The 20,970-nt window shown below is 40.2% G+C and overlaps 5 protein-coding genes and 1 pseudogene across 11 annotated transcripts; 4 read left to right on the plus strand and 2 right to left on the minus strand.

Annotated features, from left to right (window-relative positions):
* Positions 1 to 305: 305 nt before the first annotated feature.
* LOC104824020 (serine/threonine protein phosphatase 2A 55 kDa regulatory subunit B' delta isoform) lies at positions 306 to 2,947 on the minus strand. Its single transcript, XM_010555865.2, has 2 exons — positions 1,012 to 2,947; positions 306 to 931 (listed from the first exon to the last, which is right to left on the minus strand). The coding sequence occupies exons 1-2, from the start codon at positions 2,209 to 2,211 to the stop codon at positions 602 to 604; spliced, it is 1,530 nt and encodes a 509-aa protein (XP_010554167.1). The 5' UTR covers positions 2,212 to 2,947; the 3' UTR covers positions 306 to 601.
* A 364-nt stretch (positions 2,948 to 3,311) lies between these two features.
* LOC104824023 (serine/threonine protein phosphatase 2A 59 kDa regulatory subunit B' eta isoform) lies at positions 3,312 to 6,651 on the minus strand. 3 transcript variants are annotated; one of them, XM_010555918.1, is made up of 4 exons: positions 6,569 to 6,651; positions 6,135 to 6,271; positions 4,681 to 5,967; positions 3,312 to 3,932 (listed from the first exon to the last, which is right to left on the minus strand). In XM_010555918.1, the coding sequence occupies exons 3-4, from the start codon at positions 5,884 to 5,886 to the stop codon at positions 3,618 to 3,620; spliced, it is 1,521 nt and encodes a 506-aa protein (XP_010554220.1). In that variant the 5' UTR covers positions 5,887 to 5,967; positions 6,135 to 6,271; positions 6,569 to 6,651; the 3' UTR covers positions 3,312 to 3,617. The 3 variants fall into 3 exon arrangements, with proteins under 3 accessions (XP_010554220.1, XP_010554222.1, XP_010554221.1); XM_010555920.1 differs by having other exon boundaries at positions 4,681 to 6,017; XM_010555919.2 differs by lacking the exon at positions 6,569 to 6,651 and adding an exon at positions 6,393 to 6,511.
* A 3,361-nt stretch (positions 6,652 to 10,012) lies between these two features.
* On the plus strand, positions 10,013 to 13,266 carry LOC104824025 (F-box protein SKIP14-like). Its single transcript, XM_010555925.1, has 2 exons — positions 10,013 to 11,646; positions 11,984 to 13,266. The coding sequence occupies exons 1-2, from the start codon at positions 10,777 to 10,779 to the stop codon at positions 12,530 to 12,532; spliced, it is 1,419 nt and encodes a 472-aa protein (XP_010554227.1). The 5' UTR covers positions 10,013 to 10,776; the 3' UTR covers positions 12,533 to 13,266.
* Positions 13,267 to 13,404: 138 nt separating this feature from the next.
* Positions 13,405 to 16,194, plus strand: LOC104824024 (trihelix transcription factor GT-1-like). Of its 5 annotated transcripts, none has more exons than XR_773397.1 (5): positions 13,405 to 14,241; positions 14,894 to 14,932; positions 15,251 to 15,431; positions 15,586 to 15,813; positions 15,901 to 16,165. XR_773397.1 is itself a non-coding variant. In XM_010555921.1 (5 exons), exons 1-5 carry the CDS (start codon positions 13,554 to 13,556, stop codon positions 16,101 to 16,103), a joined length of 1,293 nt encoding a protein of 430 aa, XP_010554223.1. In that variant the 5' UTR covers positions 13,405 to 13,553; the 3' UTR covers positions 16,104 to 16,194. The 5 variants fall into 5 exon arrangements, 4 of the variants coding, with proteins under 4 accessions (XP_010554223.1, XP_010554225.1, XP_010554224.1 ...); XM_010555921.1 differs by having other exon boundaries at positions 15,248 to 15,382; positions 15,901 to 16,194; XM_010555923.2 differs by having other exon boundaries at positions 15,248 to 15,382; positions 15,589 to 15,813; positions 15,901 to 16,193.
* A 345-nt stretch (positions 16,195 to 16,539) lies between these two features.
* Positions 16,540 to 19,586, plus strand: LOC104824027 (glyceraldehyde-3-phosphate dehydrogenase GAPC1, cytosolic). Its single transcript, XM_010555926.1, has 12 exons — positions 16,540 to 16,656; positions 16,742 to 16,771; positions 16,859 to 16,959; positions 17,247 to 17,362; positions 17,447 to 17,546; positions 17,871 to 18,017; positions 18,163 to 18,223; positions 18,311 to 18,408; positions 18,520 to 18,662; positions 18,798 to 18,881; positions 19,108 to 19,197; positions 19,333 to 19,586. Exons 1-12 carry the CDS (start codon positions 16,653 to 16,655, stop codon positions 19,373 to 19,375), a joined length of 1,017 nt encoding a protein of 338 aa, XP_010554228.1. The 5' UTR covers positions 16,540 to 16,652; the 3' UTR covers positions 19,376 to 19,586.
* A 150-nt stretch (positions 19,587 to 19,736) lies between these two features.
* LOC104824026 overlaps positions 19,737 to 20,970 on the plus strand; it is a 2,733-nt pseudogene continuing 1,499 nt past the window's right edge.

A 20,970-nucleotide genomic window follows, 5' to 3' on the forward strand; every position in this document is an offset into this window, starting at 1 on the left:
TTCCTGCTGGGGATGCCATTGATTCCAGTAAGCTAAAGGACATGAAGCCACATATATCAGATGACTTATTCCACAGAGCAAGAAATGCAAGATTCTAAGGTTGAAAATGACAAATCCTAAGAACATTATAATATTGCAGCGTCGCCCATTTCAGGTAGGGCCTCTTCCACACCTAATCTGGCCCCCATTAACTTGGTTTGCAGTTTCAGGGTATATATATGATATGATCCAAAAGCTGGATTTCAAGGCGCAATGAAACAAATTACAAACCAAGAAAGAGAAGTTAGGATGTTAGCTTTCAGACAGAAAAAACAATCATATGAGCAATGATTATACATAACGAAATTTTACCAAGAACAAAGCATCTGAACAATCAAGAACTGCAAGACACAGTATATACATATGCGTCTGACTAATATATCTCACCCTTTCATTGAATAAATCGGACCCGGGGGGAAATAACGACTCAGATTTGTACCTCAGCCAAAAAAAAAGGATAGATGAAAGAAACTTTTTTTTTTTTTGCTTGCATGGCGTTTTGCAAGGTCCATGAACTCATGTAGCAACTAGCAAGTACTTGATTACTGGATGCGGGAAGTTTTCAGAGAATTACTTCACCATTGATATGATGGCTCTTTGCAGCAATCTCCTCTATCTGCCTCCATGCTTCTTCTCCTTTCTTCCTCTTAGTATCCTCTGATTTTCTTTCTTCTGTTTGAAACTTGAGCAAGCATTCCTCAAATAGTTCAGGATAGTTGTCGGAGATGACTTTCAGAACATTCTGTGTCAAGCTTTTGACGGCCTGATTCCAGTGACTGCTACCGTTTTTCTCCATGGCTGGAAATACTATCGGCAGAACGACTCTGCAGTTCTGTCTCACCAAATTACTGACATGGCCATTGCTCCACAAGTACAGAGCCCTTTCAGCCACCTGCAGGAGATAAACTCATTTACTGGATTAAACCCATTTGACCATTCAAGAATCCAAGAAGGGGAGATTGCCCGACTTACCCGAAAGTGAGAGCTGCTCAAACATTGAGCAACTTGGCGAAAAAGAGGTACCACACACAGTTCAAACTCTGCAGGTTGGGTTGCTTCTAATACTTCCTCCAACTCGTTCAAGAACATGACTTCTTTGGAACTATTAGTGACTGGCCAGTACTTGAGCAAGCCCCTTATAACCGTATCAGCAAGTTTACAATCTTTCTCCACAAACTGTATAATACAGTAGGAGAGTTGTTGATGGTAATTTGGAAGGCATTTCAGTTTGTGCAAAGGAATCAACACCCGGACAAGAAAGAGCTTGTGTTCTTCTTTAAGTGGAAGAGCAAAGCCATTGATGATGCTTCCCAAAACTTCAAGAAATTCAGAAATTCCGTAGTGTTTCCCTGTCTCGAACATAAACCGGTAAAAGATGTTGCTCATGGTTTTCCTGATGAACGGGCGATGAACCATAAACCTCCCATATATCCGGTGGAGTATTGTTTTTAGATACTCTCTCTCCCTTGGATCCTCCGAGTCAAACAAATCCAACAACATGAGTACAAAGGTATGATCAAGGTATCTCTTGGACAACTTTGGATCTGTGTTAGAAGATGCTACAAATCTTAGAAGGAATTCATACACGAGTTGCAAGTGGGGCCAAGCAGGGTTAAGACATGCCTCATCTTCTTCCAAGTCAAACACTTCTAGTGCTTTGTTCTTGCAGGGCTGGGAAGTGGAAGAAGACCTGAAGAGATTCACTGATATCATCTTCACAGCTTCTTGAACAAACAAATCAGAAAATTTTCCATTACCCGCTGAGATAACATAATCAACAAGTTCAAGCAGTGTTTGCCTTTTGATCTCCTTCTCTTTCAGGTTTCCTGAAGGATCGACGAAATCAAACACTACACAGCATAGCTTAAGCTTCTGAAGAAACACATCCTGCTTCTCAGAGACCGAAACATCCCTCAGTCTAGGCAATGGTTGGACAGGAACATAAGACATGTCTCCACTCGATCTCTGATCTAAATGACTGGAAATTTTGTCTCCCTGATTGTATCCTGAACTAAGATCATGACCAATGGCTATGTCTCCACTCATGGGCTCATCGTTTCTGGGACAAGCGTGCGTACCCAGATGAGAAGATGAAAAACCCAAAGAGTCACCATTATCAGAGAACTTCATAGAAGCCTTCTTAGGAAACTTTCCAAGAATCTGCTTGAACATATCTCAAGCCAGGATTATGAGTCAACTTCAACTGAACAGATAATCGAAATCGGAAGCTCCTTCGAAGGAGGAGACTCAAACCATCATCAGAGACCAATTTCCGTCATTTCAAGCGCAAAGGGCAAATAAAGGAACTACAGGACAATCAGATCCCAGACACCAAAATCCGATCCAAGAAAAAAAGTGAACCACTCCTAAGATCATCTCACCGAGAATCTCGACTACTCTTCCGAACATCTCTTCCAACTAAACGGGATAGAGACCAGGGTTTGACTCGATCCAAATATCATCACAGACCCAGATAGGAAACTAAAACAAAATCACAAAATCAAACTGAACCCAACAGAAAAAAAGAAGAAGCAACCTTTAAATCAAAGATCTGGGCTTCATTGAAGATAAAATAAAAAGGAGCAGAAGTCGATCGACCCATGTGATTTAACAATCAGAAGTACAGAAGGAAGAGTTTTGGGTAGTCAAAGAAAATATGTACTGGAGAAGAAGATGAGGAAGAACAAAGGTTTTAGCTTTATCATGGATATTGCTCCGTTGGCATCTTGAGAGAGAGAGAGAGAGAAAGAGGGCCGTAAGAACGAAGACGTTTTACTGTCCGCACAGGGAACAGTATCAAACCAATCGACATGCTTGACATGACGTTGTCATTACAGGGCTTGTCCGATTACTGCTGTGAACGAGTGAATCGAGCTCGCTCACGTGAAATGCCAATCACTGAACCAAATTGCAACCGCTTCAAGGATTTCATGAAGTCGTAAAAATCATTTCGTTGCTCGAGTTCCTGGAGTTTTGGAGTTTTCTGAGCAATGAAATTATCTATTGGGTGTTTTAAAAAATTGAACTTTTATCAAATTTATAAAACTATCATTCACATGTTGCATGAAACCTGATTAAAGCAACTAGAATGCAGATAAAAGAACTATCGTCGAAAATATATTATATACACGATTGTAAAATGCGACTAAAATTCAAAACTTTAAAAGAAAATTTAGGAAACGAGAGTGCCAGTTTTGTTTCTTTTAGAACATTACAACTGTAAAGTGCAAAATTTTAATACAACCAGCAAACTGATCTTTTGAATCTTTTCCTGAATGTGCCAATTTTGCAGGTAATCAAGCAGAAGAGTAATGAATAAGATAGTCTGAAGAATAAACAAATCAACGTTGTTGTTGCAAAAACCCATCAACAAGCTTCAACAAAACAAGCAAGAATATTGGAACAAAAGAAAAACTGGATCCCACATCTTTGCATTTTCCTTCAAGAAGATTAGATATAGGCCGATACAGCGATGCCCTTTTTCTCGACGCCCCCCAAATGATATCGATAAGCTTCCCGGAGAAAATCCCGATCCAGTCCAATCAGAAATCAAACAAGACACTGAATCTTCTCTAGAGCTAACCTTGTGATGAAGCCTTTAGTTTCCCAAGTTCTTCCAAGCGTTTCCACGTGGCTTCACGTCTTGTTTCTGTCTCAGCTTCTTTTGATTCGTCTTCCTTGAACTTGGCAAGGCATTCCTTGAACAGATCGGGATCAGGGTCGTGAAATATCTTCCTTACATTCAAAGTCAAGCTATGAACAGCCTGGTTCCAATGATTCTGAGCGTTTCTCTCAAGGGCCGGGAAAATAATCGGGAGAATGACCTTACGGTTTTGCATTATTAGGCTCTCAATGTGATCGTTGTTCCATAAGAACAAGGCTCTTTCTGCAACCTGCAAAATCAGAGAGACACAGATGCAAATGTGATATCCACTTATTGAACCTACATTACCCAATCAAGCTTATACGATATCGGCAAGGATAAGGTATCAACAACCTTTTCGGGCGAAGGACATAGATACATGTATATACCTACTATTTTGGTCAAGGGACTAGCCTTTCAGTACCATACAGATTTCAAGGCTACTGAAGCAGAATGAAAGAGAACCCGGAAAAATAAAAAGGATTCTTGGATTTCAGCTAACCAATTAACTCAGGCTGCATTTAGAAAAAAGTAAGATAGGATCATTCAGGATGAGCAAGAATCTCCTGTATATCCTTACTCTAGATGCTAAAATGTACGTCTAAAAAAATCCAAGAACCAGAGTTTTCTATGGGCAGTCCAAAAACTGAACACGAAAAAGAAATGAATCTCTTATCATAAATTGTGGAGTAATACTCCCAATATCCTATCCAGTAGGGATCAGCTATAAGGATTTCCGAGAAGCAAGAGGCCAATATATTTAGGAAACAATTCTAACTTGTGCCACTAAGGCAAGCCTAAAAAGGTTGAGCCTTTATCAACATAAAACTTGTACCAGTAGAAAAGGATATAGATATGTGTGTGTGTCTGTGTGTCTGTGTGTCAAAAATTTCCAGAAATAAACTCAGGATGTGATCAAGCAAATGCAAGTGTGAAAGGATATGTATTGAAAACAAATATGAAATGCCATAATTTTGAGAACAGAGAATAACATTTACCTGAAAGTGCAAACTGTTCAAACAACGAGCTATTTGGCGAAACAGCGGCACCATGCACCTTTGGAACTCCGGTGGCTGGGTTGCTTCAAGAACTTCCTCCAACTCATTCAAGAACATGACCTCCTTTGAACTATTTGTCACGGGCCAGTATTTCAACAGCCCCCTTATAACCGTGTCAGCAAGTTTGCAGTCCTTTTCCACGAACTGGGTGATACAATAAGACAACTGCTGATGGTATGTTGCCAAGCATTTCGGCTTGTGGAGAGGTATCAAGGCTCGGACAAGAAACACTTTGTGCTCTTCCTTCAACGGCAGAGCAAAGCCATTGATGATGCTTCCCAAAATCTCGAGAAATTCAGCGATCCCATTATGTTTCTCGGTCTCAAAAATGAACCGGTAGAAGATATTGTTTATTGTTTTCCTGATGAAAGGCCGATGAGCCATGAATTTCCCATATATTCGGTGGAGAATGGTTTTCAGGCAGTCTCTTTCTCTTGGGTCCTCTGAATCGAATAAATCCAGCAACCGAAGGATAAAAGATTGATCTATGTATCTCTTGGCCAACTTAGTGTCGGTTTCCTGTGAGGCAACAAACCTCAAGAAAAGCTCGTACACAAGCTGCAAGTGAGGCCAGGCAGGATCCATGGATGGCTCTTCCTCCTCCAGATCAAGTGCATCGATAACTTTGTTCTCACGTGGTTGAGGATTTAGGGTTCTGAATATGTTGGAAGAGACCATTTTAACGAATTCTTGGATAACGGTTTCGCTGAACTTCCCATTGGCAGAAGTCACATAATCCACAAGCTCCAGTAATGTCTGCCTTTTAATCTCTTTTTCCTTGATGTTCTTCGTCGGGTCAGTGAAATCAAACACCACACGGCACAAACGCAGCTTTTTGATGAGCAAGCTCTGCTTTTCTGCATTTGGAACATCTTTAAAACCGGGCAGTGGCGCTTCATATGGGGCGAAAACACTGTTTCCACTGGCCTTCAGATTCCCGTCTTTAGATCCTGCAGGAGGAGGAGATTTGATAGCCGGAGTGTTCTTCGTAAGTGAATGCCCTGATCTGCCATTGCCATTGCCATGATCGCTGCTTTTTGAAGTAGATGCAGAAGCTTGGGATGAAGAATGGCCACCATGTTCTCGTCCACGCTGGTCATTTTTCAAATGCTTTTTGGGAAGCTTACTCAGAATCTGCTTCCACATAGTTCATATATAACACGGAACAATCCTCTGGCCCTCTATCAAAACCAGGATTCAGATACTCAAACGCATCACCGACGAAACCTATAATGGTGAATCCATCGTCAGAAACTGAAAGTGCATCCTTTTATCTTCTGAGAAAAGTAAAAATCCAAAACAGAACCATGAACACTACGCATGACAACCATGGAAATACCAATCTTCGTCACAACAGATCGACAGATGGCTATGAGCAAAATCAAATCACGAACCTCGAAGGAGGGGGGAAGGGGGAAGCAAATCGCCTTGTTCTTCCCTAATCGCGCCCTTTTGTACGAAACCCAGAAAAGTTATCGCCTTTCCGCCCAAGCCCAATCAACAAAATTCGAACTTTAGGCGATTCCCAACTCTGCAAAAAAAAAAAATCACAAATTTAAGGCAAAGGCAAACAATCAGAAAGAGGAAAAAACCTGAGAAAATCGCACACGGATTGCCCATTAACACGAAACAGGAAACAAAACGAGAATTACCCAGAAAAAAAAAAGAATTATTGTCCAAAATCGAAAACAAAAATAGCCCAGAGAAAACGAAGGTCAACAAGCGCGAGAGGAAGAAAAAAACCCAGATGAGGAAGACAAAGACGATGACGATGATGATGATGAAAACAATATACTAACAGAAACACATTCAAGTTCTTCGTTCGCACCTCATTTTTTTGTTTGTTGACTTGAGAATTTTCCCCTTTCCCTTGTGGAGGAAAAATAATCTTTTTTTCCCTGTTCTTTATAATTGTCTCCTTTTCGTGATCCTGATACCGTTCTTCCTTCCGATGGCTGATCCAACGGTCTTGTTTTCCCCATCTTCTTTTTTTCTCCTTAATTTTTTTTAATAATTTTGCTTTATTTTTAAAATTATTGGGCTGCTGCCAGGTCTTCTTCACTATTGTAATTTAAATTTGTATGATTATGGATTTTGAAGCAGGCAACAAGGAAAATTCCCAAAAAAATCACCCAATTTAGAGATAACTAACCGATTCATCACGAATTTTTAAAACGTTCATATTCATACTGAATTTAAAATTTTTTTCTAAAAAATCATTCAGAATTTGAATTTTAACAAATTCCTCATTGACACTAAATTAAGTTTGACACGTAGATAGAAAACGCTTACGTGGTGCCTACGTGGGATGTACTAATTCACCACGTAGGATACACATCAGATTAATTTAAAAAAATTTAAAAAAATTTAAAAAAAATTTAAAAAAAGATTAAAAATTTAAAAAATTTAAAAAGATTTTAAAAAAATTTAAAAAATTTTAAAAATTGAAATTTTCAAAAATTGTAAAAATTGTAAAAACATTGTAAAAAATTGTAAAGAAATTGTAAAAATTGTAAAAAAATAAATTGCAAAAATTTCCAAAAATTGTAAAAACATTGTAAAAAATTGTAAGCAAATTGTAAAAAATGTAAAAATTTAAAGAAATTGTAAAAATTGAAAAAAAAATTGTAAAAATTGTAAAAACATTGTAAAAAATTATATATATAAATATAATTGGTGGGGTGATATATATGAAAGGAATGGCAATTGAAAAACCGATTTCATAAAAAAAGTTGTAAAAATCGGGATGGAGTAGAGATTTTTAGATCGGTTTTTAAAATTTTTATAATTTCTTTACAATTTTTACAAGTTTTTTACAATTTTTTCAATTTTTTACAATTTTTACATTTTTTATATTTTTTACATTTTTTTATAATTTTGTACAATTTTTTTATATTTTTTTACTATTAATATGACGTGTATATACGAGTTAGTACATATCACGTATATACCACGTAAGCGTTTTCTGTCTACGTGTCAAATTTAATTCGTCGCCAATGAGAAATTTGTTAAAATTCAAATTCTGAATGATTTTTTAGAAAAAAAATTTAAATTTAGTATGAATACGAACGTTTTAAAAGTTGAATTCGCTAATTATCTCTAAATTGGATGATTTTTTTTGGAATTTCTCCAGGCAATATTAATATTCTGCCGCAGTAATACGACATCGTTTTATCGGAGCCATCGGCGTTGAAAGTATTAAATCATTCAACGGTCTCATAATATCATAGACGACGTCGTTTTCGTAAATCTTCTTTCAAGCTGATTTTTTTTTCAGATAATTAATTGATTTTTCAATGTTGCGTTTTTTTCCATGTGAAATAAACAAATTTAATAAATTACTATGATTTCATAATCTCCTAATAAATTTTTTTTTGTCAGAGATATCGAACGCATTAAATACTATGAATCTCCACATCATTTTGTGGTGTGAGATCAATTAATAAATAAATATCACAATTCAATATTAAATATGTATATATAAACAAAATTTAATAAAAATCAACATGTAAGCTTAAAATAAAGGATTAAAACCATACCTAAAGACCAAGTTCAAAGGAGTAACCCAAAAGAAAGCAAAAAAAATCAAGTTGAAAGTTATGTAATCATGAAGGGTAGTAGAATTATATATATATATATATATATATAACCACGATGTTTCCCGAGTTTTCGATCCGACTACATCCATCCACCCTATATCCGAGATCAACCTTTGTATATGAAATATTTTGGTTCGGAAATTACATTTATTCCCACAAATGAAATCGAACCGAAGACCTTAAGAATAACTTTGTCAACTTTCGACCACTGAATCATCAACTGTTAGGTGAGGGACAGTAAAATTTTAGCACAACATTGGTGAATTAGTCAAAGGGTAGAAATAAAAATAACACATTGTATTAACAAACATATAAGTAAAACATATATCATATTTGAAATATATCATATTTTAATATATATGATTACCATAAGAATATTTTTTGTTCAAAGATCGAAAGAATGATAAAAAAAACTAATAAAAACAAAAAAAAAGAGTTTTTTTTAACAAATGATCTAACTGTTATCTTTCGGACGCATTGATTATGTAAACCTCTGATCCGAGAGCGAACAGAGAACGACCTTTGTATACGGACCTTCGGCCCATAAATTATCTTCCTCTCTACCATAAGAAATTGAACATTCGACCTGCGATACTTTTCCACCTCATACTGGCCAATCGAGCACCCCATGGTGGGTGGAAAAAAAAAAGAGTTAATTCAATGTATTCAGAAAGCTTAATAAAGAAAACGATAATATTACTTCCACTTGGATTTAGTAAGTTTTTGGCATCAAGCAACCTGTTTTCAACATATTATAAAAAAAACATGTTTTCAACAATTTTTTAAAAATTTCTTGCCCCCTTTTTTCAACTTTCCAAATTATAATTTCAATTTTTTATTACCAAAATATGTTATTACAAACTTATATCTCAACACACCTTCATATGCTTGGATGCCTTGTTCACCGATCTAAAAAAAACTGCATACCATTGTACAGTGGATATAGTCTATAGGTGTACTAACGCAAATGTTTCATTTTATTTAAGATAAATATATCATATTTAACAAAAAAATTGTGTGCTTTGAGAACATAAATTGATACAGATTAAATTAAAATTTTAAAGTGTTAAATATATTAAATTATACAAAATTAAAATTTTAAACTATATTTTTTATACCAAACATATTCTCATCATATTCATGTATCCACGATCTCTTATGTTTTCCATTTTTTTTCTGTAACTATTTATGTCTAATACATTTTTTATACCACTCTTATATCTCCAATTTCAATTCCATTTTTTTGGTAACATTAAAAAAAACATATTCACACTAACACCAACATCTTTTTCTGTCGTAGATTTCTCATTCGCATCTTTTTTTTTTTTCTATTTTAATTATTTCAATATTCTTTCATCTCTAACTTCACCTTCGACGCCTTGACCTAGCGAAACCAACACTGAATATATTTATATTTCGCTTTTATTTTATATAAAAACATACTTTTATTATTATTTTTAATATCTCAGCTCTAAATAAATCGAAAAAGATAAGAGAATATCACACTGCATCGTCTCGCGCCACATCAAATTGCGAGGAAAATGCAAGCGGATTCCCTGGCTGACACGTGTCAGTCACCCCTGGGCTTTGACGATTTCACCGGTTACCCTTCGGCTTATTGCTTATCTGTTTTTTTTTTAAATATTTTTTTTAAATCGTAAAAGAGAATCTTAATTGTCTCTCGTTTCTCGCACATTTCTCTCTCTCGCGGACTCGGTCGACGGAGACGCCCACCCTCGTTCTCTCTCGTATCGGCTCTCGAATCGAATCCCTTCTCCAGGAGGAAAACGTGGAAAGGAAAATTCGGAGACTCTTGCTTTGTCTTCTTCGAAAGTGGGTTGTCGAGGAATCTTCAATTCACTTTAGAGTTTATCTTCTTGGTCGTTCTCTCGGCGAGGGTTCGATTTCGATGCCAATAGATTCGTCTATCGCGTTCTTCTTGGGTGGGTTGTAGAATTAGGGCCGCATCGTTTGGATCTTCCCTGATCCAGGTTCTCGATTTCTCCATTTAATTCTATCCCAGTGACTTTTTCCCATCTTTGTCTGTTAGGTTTAGGTTTAGGTTCAGATTTCCTGGAAACCCTAGTTTTGATCGAGGAAGGGTAAACGCAATAGTGAAATTTTGATTGCATTCTTTTCTGCCCTCCTGATTTGTTGTTTGTAATTCTAGCTAGTATCTAGACATCGAAGTTCTCCTACGTGCCTATTTTCATTGTTTTGCCATCTGAAATCAGGAGTTTCCCGCTCAGGATAGATCTTCACACGATCTTCTTCCGTCATTTTTTTCTCTTCTTCTTTTCTTTCACCCTAGGTATTCCGTTGAAAATAACCACAAAAAAAGAATAGAATTTTGGGGTTTGTTCTTCAGGAAGGGTTTCTTTGGGTTGGGGGTATTGATTCTGTACAGGGAGACTCGGGGTTTTGAGTGTGTATAGGGATGGCCTTGAATTTTTCGCATAGACCCTTATTCTCTGCCCATACTTCTGAGGAAAATCTGGTTTCGCCGATGAGGATTGCTAATGGGTATCTGGTTGAGGGCAGGCCAGAGAGGAATGGGGATATATTTACCAGACCTTGGTGCTCGCTTCATGAAAAAGGAGATTGCTTTGATTATGCAAGGGGCTGGGGAGATAGGTGTGGCTCACAGGATTCAGCTTCTGTTGACATACTTGATATTCTGCCATCTGATCCATTCGGCATGGATATCAGCACTACTTTTACAGCGATTACTGGTTGGCTGGAGGACTTGGAGGTGGATTATACACAGTATAGGAGGGATGAGATTGGGATAGATGTTGGAAACTACCAGCTATTTGCTGGGCTGAATTTCATATGGAACAACGCAATGAAGTTTCAGGAGTTCTCACAGACCCGGAGCAGGGGGTTTGATAATGAATCTTGTCATGGTGCCTTTTTATCTGCTAGCAGTGTGGATAATGCGGTTTGCATTAGTGGTGAAGTTGACAGTAGAAATGGTCCCTGTGAGGACAACGAAGTCTGCATGAGTAGAGAAGATGAAACTCTTCACCCGGCCTTTAATTATTCCCTTTCTTATCTTGGAATAAAGGATCTTCTTTCAGTTGGTATGGTTTGCAAATCTCTGCAGTCTACTGTCCAAGGTGACCCACTATTGTGGAAGCATATCCACATTTCTCAGCCATTGAACGAGAAGATCACGAATGAGGTTCTACTGCAATTAACTGACAGGGCTCAGGGCACCCTGCATTGCTTGAGCCTCATAGAGTGCTCAAGGATCACAGATGAGGGTCTCAAACAGGTTCTTGAATCCAATCCTAAGCTGGTCAAGGTGAGGCTTTCTTCTTGTACTGTAAGTTTATGCTCTTAAGTAATATGGAATAATTAAACCGGATTTGTTAATTACTTTTTTGGGTGGACTTTAGTACCTGTTTACAGTTCGTAACTGTGTGATTACGTGCAATACAGTCTGCCTGACGTAAGGTTATGAGCTTTTTAAGAATTTCATAGCATTTGCTTTTGTCTTGAAAGGATGAGATTTGAATTGCCATTTACTTTGAAGTTTGATCCTGTCTCTGACCCTAAGTGCTACTAAAGTAAATTTTAGAGGATTTGACTTAGTTTATTTGTTAGACGATTGACCTTTTTCTCCATTCATTGTTCTACAGCTTAGTGTGCCTGGATGCACAAGGGTCACTGTTGAGGGGGTATTGAATATGTTGAAGGATTTGAAGTCTGTGGGAATGCTTGGAGTGAAAAACTTAAGGATAGGTGGGCTTTATGGGGTGACCAAGGATCACTTTGAGGAGTTGGTTCGCTTGTTGGGTATAGATGACCGTGTCAAACAGAATTCTCAGAATCCACGTTTTTACCACACGGGGGATTTATATTTGACATGTGACGAGGATCGCGCGATAGACATTGAGATGTGTCCGAAATGTCAGAATTTCAGGCTTGTGTATGACTGCCCAGCAAAAGGTTGTAAAATGGATGGGCATGACCAATCTTGCCGTGCTTGTACCCTTTGCATACAGAGGTGCGTGCAATGTGGCCGTTGTATTAATGACAGTGAATACGAAGAAACTTTTTGCCTGGAGTATCTCTGCTCTGATTGTTTGAACCAGGTTTCTAAGTGCCCGGATAGGCACATGGGTAGTATAACCCCGTCTGGGCCATCTTCTCCCTGTGAATCGAATTGCTCAGTTCTTCATGGCTAGGAGGGTAGGCTGGAAATTGCAAGTGTTTTTTGGGTTGATTTTCTAGTTGGTGTTTTTCTTCAGAAAATGTTGGGAGTGTCAGCATACGTGAGCGACTTATTTGGTTATCTTCATACAACAAAGTCAAGAGAAAAAGACACATGCATTGCTGTGGAATGCACTTTACTCAGGATGAGAAGGTGAAGCGGACTTTTTTCTATAACTCTACCGAGAAGAGTCTTTTTGTGGTTAAATGGTTCACTATCTGAAACCATTTTATAGGGTTTTTATACGCGATGATTCAGATGGGATCGATTTGGTAGAACTTGGTGACTGTAACGGGATGCAAACCCCTTCTCACATCTCTTGAGAGCTGATCATGGTCGTGTCTGTTCAGTCAGGTACCCACCATGGATGTCGGAAACTTTGGTGTGGTCATGGCTTCAGGCCGCCTCTGCTCAGAGGTTCCGAATGTCCATTCGGAACTGGTAACAGACAATTTCTTGCCTGGTTCTCCCTCCTGAGACAGGTAATGTTCTTCTTCGCCTTTGCGGATTATCCGCTCTTCTTTCCAAAGGCGTAATATAGACGAAGTCTTCCTCCGGATTTCAAATTCTGGTGATGATAAAGGATGGTGATTTTCAGAGGGCTGTAAGATCACTGTGTTTTTTTTTTATCTTGTTTTATGTATGAGACGTCGTCGAACGATAAGAATATTTCAGGACCTGAAATAAAGTTGGTATCTTTGGTTTGCATGATTCTTCATGTGATCAAAATTCCTTTTGGTTCAGTGTTTGACTCTCTCGTCCTCCATCTGGGTTTAGGGTTTAGGGTTGAGTTTTTCCTTTTCGGCATCGAACCGGGATTCCCCCGGTTTACTAAATGTCCAGGCCCATTAACTTCTGAGTGCAAAGCTAAGGGGCTCCAGTCCTGCGTATCAATTTTTAGGCCCATTAAGTTTATGGGCCCAGCTTGATTGGCCCATCAATAGCCGCAGGAAAGGGGATATTCTGCCATTTTCGAGGTTCGTGTCTCACGCGCTATGTCTTCTCGCGTTGACTCCACGCTCCTTTTTTCCCAATCCTCTTCGCATCTCTCTGACGAATGTCGGAACAGTGGGTTTCTATCTCGCACAAAACCAGGACCAGAAACCAGTATGTTCGTCTCTGACAAGCCTCGCCCGATCGTTTTCTACAAGAACGATATCAATTCCTCGACCGCCGCCCGCGACATGATAATCGAAGTCCCTGCCGACGGAGATCTGCCCCCGCATCAGCACAATAGCCACCATCATAACCAGCTCCACCAAGCTCAGCAACAGCAGCAGATGATCCTGGGCGACAGCAGCGGCGAAGACCATGAGATGAAGGCCCCGAAGAAGCGGGCGGAGACGTGGGTCCAGGACGAAACTCGGTGTCTGATCGCGTTGCGGAGGGAGATGGACGGTCTCTTCAACACGTCCAAGTCGAACAAGCACCTGTGGGAGCAGATTTCGGCTAAGATAAGGGAGAAGGGGTTCGATCGATCGCCAATGATGTGTACGGACAAGTGGAGGAACCTGTTGAAGGAGTTCAAGAAAGCTAGGCATCAGGATAGGGGAAGTGGATCCGCGAAGATGTCGTACTACAAGGAGATCGAGGAGATCCTCAGGGAGAGGAGCAAGAAGGCGGCGCAGTATAAGAGCCCTCCACCTTCCAAAGTTGATTCCTTTATGCAATTTGCCGACAAAGGTAAACTGCTTATGGTTAGGCAATTGGGTCGCCTAAATCTGTAGCTCAGAATAAGCTCCTAGAATGTGGAAAGATTGGTCCTCTGCTCTTTGACAAATTTTGTTCTTCTATGTTCCCCTTTTTGTGCTTCATAAATCTTGATGATCACTTGAAGTGTAGATGCCTTTTGGCTGTAAGAAGTAATCATGATTCTGGGATATTTTTATTTGATGGTATTCTGACCTTGTGATATATGGTTTCATGTTACCTTGAAGAAGTTACACTTGAGTTTCTACATAATAACTACGAATAGAGTGGAATCCATGATGTAAAGCTCTGAACTTTTTCTTGTTATGTCCTTAGGTTCCCGTCCTATTTTAGTTTATGTGCCAAAATGTCATAGATGAGGGTTTATTGTTGAGCAAACTGTTCTTGATGCCTCCTGTAATAGTACTTCTGGCTTCTCTTTGCCTTTTTCCAATATTTTTTTGTTCCTGCATTGCAAGTTTATGTCTATCTTTAAGCTGTCCCTTTCTTGTTTTCTCTGCATCTGGCCGGTCTTCTTTCATCCAATCCAAGTGCTGACCTTTTTGCACCCTGCCTGATATATTATAAGATTCTGCATTTTTTGATGAAGTGCGATGAAGTTTTCGGTGTCTCTGTCTTGCTGTAGGTTTTGACGATACCAGCCTTTCATTCGGATCAGTTGAAGGTACTGGTCTCCCGCTTCTTGTTTGAATGTTTGTATCTCACTATTTTACATAGAGGGAAGATTTGCTATTCCGTTTCTTATTAAAGATTGTTGTGTAAATTGTGTGAAATCCTTATCGAATGCCCATGAGCATCTGGAAATGGATGTGAACATCCCAGCGACACATTGTCCTATGGGATGAGGAATGTTCTGATGGTCAGTGGTTTACGGAGCTGTTATACCTGTATAAGGACGAGTTTTGGGAAACACTCTCACGTAAACTACTTATTTGTCGTGCTCATCCTTTTGTGCTGATACATGTTTTATACGTGTCAGCAGCTAGTGTCAGGCCAGCACTTAACCTTGAAAGGCGCCTAGACCATGACGGGCATCCTCTCACAATCGCAACCGCCGATGCAGTTGCGCCCAGTGGAGTTCCTCCTTGGAATTGGAGGGAGACCCCCGGAAACGGCAAGTATCAGAAGCTTATTAACTTAAGCCTCCAGTTAGTTTGTCAAAGGCAAGGCTTTCCTCATGAAAGCTTTGATCTTTACGTTCCAAGCTTGGTCTAAACGAAATTTCCACCTTGGCCCATTGGCCTTTGTACCGTAACATGGGTTGTCCTGTCCCTACTGTTTCTGTGGACTAAAGTTCCCATTTTTCATGTTTTCCAGCAGGTGGGGATGGTCATTCCTTTGGTGGGAGGGTCATCACAGTGAAATTCGGGGACTACACAAGAAGAATCGGCATTGATGGTACGGCGGAAGCAATCAAGGAAGCCATCAGATCCGCCTTTCGGTTAAGAACAAGACGAGCCTTCTGGCTCGAAGACGAAGAACAAATCGTCCGGAGCCTTGACCGAGACATGCCCCAAGGCAGTTACACTCTCCACGTCGACGAAGGTAAAGTCCTTTTCAGCTTATATCATGCAATCCAAGAGCAAACATATACATAAGAGAGATTGTTGGCTGTGTCGATACCCATTTCAGGACTGGCCATAAAGGTGTATCATTACGACGAGTCGGACCAGTTGCCGGTCCATACGGAGGAGAAGATGTTCTACACGGAAGAAGATTACAGAGAGTTTCTGGAGAGAAGGGGGTGGACTTGTCTCAGAGAGTTTGATGGGTTTCGGAACATAGACAATATGGATGATCTTCAACCCGGTGCCTTGTATCGTGGAATTAGATGATAGAAACATTATACTACTCACATATATATATATATATATATATTTCTTGGAAGATGTGAATATTTCGATATCAAATTTTATTTTGAGTCATCATATAATATGGTATTTAATAATTCGGTGGGGGTGACTGTGATTAGGATTTCAACAATCCAGAAGACGGTATTGGGCCCAGATGGGCCCATAGATTTTGAACTTCGAATATTCCACGTTCGGCGCGTGAGATGCCATGCAAGCTCAATCACCTACCTAGCAACTCCTTTTCTATATTTTTATTCATTTATTATTATTATAATAATGCTATAACGGTTAGATTGAGTGGCTCAAAATGGTAAATAAATAGAGAGAATATGGGTAATTATGTCATTATGAATGGATCAGATCTGCTTATTTCCCAAGAACAATTTTCAGACCACTGGATCAGCATCCCACCCCCCTCTCTTTTAAATAACCCTAAAGTCTCGCCAGACATTTCACTTGTCATTTCACTGAGAAGCCTCTCTCTCTCTACGAATCTCAACTGTTCATCTCTCTCGCTTCTCCGATCTCACTATGGGTGAGTTTCTCTAGTTTATATCGGTTTTGATCTTCGATTCCTTCGGTTTTTACTTGTATTCTGATTTTTTTTTTGGTTTGTGTAGCGGACAAGAAGATTAAGATCGGAATCAACGGTGAGTGTCTGATCGTTTTCTGATGTTGTTTCCGATGTTTCTCATTCGGATCTACGGCATCTGATTTCTGGTCAATGTGAATATTAGGATTCGGAAGAATCGGTCGTTTGGTCGCAAGAGTTATCTTGCAGAGGAACGATGTTGAGCTCGTCGCTGTCAACGATCCTTTCATCACCACTGAGTACATGGTTCGTTCCCTGTCCTCGGATATTGTCTTGATCTCTTGGTTTTGTTGGCCACTTTGATGATGCAATGCACCACATATTCTCCGATCATTCTGATCTCTTTGATATTTGCATACATTGTTTTCTTTCGTAAATGTGTTACTCTCCAGTATTTTTGTAATTCATACGATTTTTATATGCTGAGTTTAAGTGGACTCTCGATTTGGTTATCTGTGGGGTTAGTATAATCCTTCAAGTGTACCTTTGATGATACAGTGATTGTTCTTATGCTGTGGTCTTGATTATTGCAGACCTACATGTTCAAGTACGACAGTGTTCACGGTCAGTGGAAGCACCATGATCTCAAGGTCAAGGATGAGAAGACTCTTCTCTTTGGCGAGAAGCCCGTCACTGTTTTCGGTATCAGGTATATCTTCTGATCGGTCGTCCGTACGTATGTTTCTATGTGATTGAGACTGGTTCACTTGATTTATGATCGGTGTTTGTGCAGGAACCCTGAGGAGATCCCATGGGCTGAAGCTGGTGCTGAGTTTGTTGTTGAGTCCACCGGTGTATTTACTGACAAGGACAAGGCTGCTGCTCACTTGAAGGTTTGTTTTGTTTGCATCAGAATTTGTTTAGGGTCATGATCTAGGTCTGTTCTTTGATTCTTGAGTTTCTTGATGTGTTGGTAGATTGCTTCTAAGAAATGTTTCTGAATCATACAAATGCCAAGATAAATATGTGCATAAACATGCACAAGCCAAAATATGACTAATGATGCTTGAATGCATTTAAGAGTTAGAAATCGTGTACATGTGATGGGGACATTGTCGCTCTCCATATGAATTATGGTTTGGAACTGTGTAGTTACAGGGCACCTCAGCTGAAAGGTGACGAATACTAATATCATCTGAATTCTTTTCTATATTCAGGGTGGTGCCAAGAAGGTTATCATCTCTGCCCCGAGCAAGGATGCACCCATGTTTGTTGTTGGTGTCAATGAGCATGAGTACAAGCCTGAGCTTGACATTGTTTCCAATGCTAGTTGCACCACCAACTGCCTTGCTCCACTTGCCAAGGTCTTTTTATCTGGCCACCCACAATTTCTTTTAAAATTTGTTTCTTTTAATCCCCAAATAAACGATGTTGTTGTTGTTGTTGTTGTTGTTGTTATTTCTTAGAATCTTGATGTGTATTATGTTGGTAAACGTGGGACATGTGCAGGTTATTAACGACAGGTTCGGAATCGTAGAGGGCCTTATGACCACCGTCCATTCTATCACTGGTAAATTTGCGCTGCTGACAGTAACTTATATTTGTCTCAGTGAATTGATTTGAAGTGAGTTTCCTTTGACAATGATTTGTGGCTCAGCTACGCAGAAGACTGTTGATGGTCCATCAATGAAGGACTGGAGAGGTGGAAGAGCTGCATCCTTCAACATTATTCCTAGCAGCACTGGAGCTGCCAAGGTAAACGCAGAGCCGTTTCTCTGAGGGGTGTTTATGTTTACGTGATTGTAAAAAATTGCCGCGTTGTATTTGTGTGCTCTTCTCTGATAATTTTCTGTGCTGCTTCTGAAGGCTGTTGGCAAGGTTCTCCCAGCACTCAATGGAAAGTTGACGGGGATGGCCTTCCGTGTTCCGACAGTGGATGTCTCAGTTGTTGACCTTACTGTTAGGCTTGAGAAAGCTGCCACATACGATGAGATCAAGAAAGCTATCAAGTAAAGGGCTTATCCATGTGAATTTTCTTTTGGAACTTAGATTAGGTTTCCTAAGAGACGCTGTGGTGGTGGTGATCCTAATTTTTCCATGGGTGCTAAGTTGTGATTTTTAATCGGTGAATATGTGATACACAGGGAGGAGTCAGAAGGGAAGCTGAAGGGAATCTTGGGTTACACTGAGGATGATGTTGTTTCTACAGACTTTATTGGGGACAACAGGTACAAAAATCTTTTTTCTGATTTTATGTTGTTTCAGCTGCTGTGTTGGAAACCGGGACTGGTGTTTTCTAATTCCGTAATCGATGAAGCTTATATTTGAATTTTCAATTTGAAGAAAGTTCAAGATTGACCCGACATCATAGTATATCTGTGTGGTTGGGGTAATCGTAGTGAAAGATTGAACCTTGAATCAGGAGTGCTACGTTTTTGTTCTTCAAATAAACAGGTCGAGTATATTCGATGCAAAGGCTGGAATTGCGTTGAGCGAGAATTTTGTGAAGCTCGTCACTTGGTACGACAACGAGTGGGGATACAGGTACGTACGTTGTTCAACAACAGCACTGCACACACTTTGGTTGTCCTTGTGAAAAATTGTTTGTAGCAAGTAACAATACGCACCAACAACATATTGTTTTAACTATGGGTGTTTCGGGTGTGTATGCATATGCAGTTCACGTGTGGTCGACTTGATTGTTCACATGTCAAAGGCCTAAATCTCCCACCCTCTAATGGGACTATAGAGAGACGGAAAGGAAATCAAAGCAAGGCTCCTTCCTTCTCATGTTTGTTTCTTGGATTATAATAACATATATAAAACTTTGGAGTTTCCATTTCTTGCTCTGCCATGGCGTTTTGCTTGTATGACCTTTTGATTATGGTCCTTCAGATCAAATCTTTACTTGACATAATATTTGTGTTCGTTTCTGTTCTGATGATACAACACGGTCCTCTGGTTCTGGGCTTCTCCTTGTTTATGTTGCCTTCTGCTGCGTCACTCTCTGTTCCTTCTCTCCTCTCGTTCCGATTCTTCTCTCTCTTTCTAATCAATTTCACAATGTTCAATCTGCATATTGGCTTCACCAATCCCCTTTTCTCTCAAATCCTATCAGATAATTCTCCGTAAAATCAAGTCACCAAAACTGAATCTTAAAACCCCGCTTCTTAGCTTAACCGGACCGGTTCGGTTTATGCCGCCTCCGATATTCCCTCTCCGGTGGGAGAGCACCGGAGACCAGTGGTGGTTCGCATCTCCGATCGACTGGGCTGCCGCGAACGGCTTATACGACGTCGTCTCGGAGCTCCTCCGCCAAGACCCCAACCTCCTCTTCAAGCTCACCTCCCTCCGCCGCATCCGCCGCCTCGATTCCCTCTGGGACGATGGATGCGGCTCTGGCGTTTTCCAAGACGTGGCGCGAAACCGGTGCCACGTGGCGTGGAAGCTTCTTCGGGAATGCGAATCACACGGCGGCGGATGCAATTCCCTCATCGGAGCCGGTTACGGGGGTTGGCTCCTCTACACGGCGGCATCCGCCGGAGACTTGGGATTCGTTAAGAAGCTTCTAGAGATAGACCCACTTCTCGTCTTCGGAGAAGGAGAGTACGGTGTCACCGATATCCTCTACGCCGCGTCGCGTGGGAGGAACAGCGACGTCTTCCGGCTGATTATGGACTTCGCGTTGTTTCCGGCGGGAATCTCCGGAGAAGAAGACGAGAGGTTGAACGAGAAACAGCTGGTGGTGAAAGAGGAGATGGCAAAGAGAGGTGTTCATGGCGCGGCGAGAGGTGGACACGTGGCGTTGCTGGAGGAGCTCGTGCTTTACTGGAGATACGACGTCGTTCACGAGCTCAGAGATGCTCATGGAGCTACGCTCCTGCACTCTGCCTCGAGCTCAGGCCAAGTCGAAGTAAGTTCTTTAATGGTGATACTCATATTGTCCTGCAATGCAAACACACACACACGATATGACCAAATACTGTGGAATGGAATATGCAGGTTTTGGAGTATCTGATATCGAAGTATGATTCAATCACGACGGCAAAAGACAGCCATGGAAACACGGCTTTACACACAGCAGCGTACAGCGGTAACTTGCCTGTGGTCAAGGCTCTGTTACTCGCATCTCCTCCATTGTTGTCCCTTTCCAACAATCGCGGCGACACGTTTCTTCACGCTGTCGTGTCTGGTTTCGCGGTCTCCGGATTCAAGAGACTTGACCTTCAGATGAAGCTCCTGAAACATCTGGTCTCTGGAAGCTTCGTGAACCTTACAGAGGTCGTCAACGTTAAGAACTATAACGGAAGAACCGCT

Source organism: Tarenaya hassleriana, unplaced genomic scaffold, assembly GCF_000463585.1.
Source record: "Tarenaya hassleriana unplaced genomic scaffold, ASM46358v1 Cleome4, whole genome shotgun sequence".
Taxonomy (NCBI): Eukaryota; Viridiplantae; Streptophyta; class Magnoliopsida; order Brassicales; family Cleomaceae; genus Tarenaya; species Tarenaya hassleriana.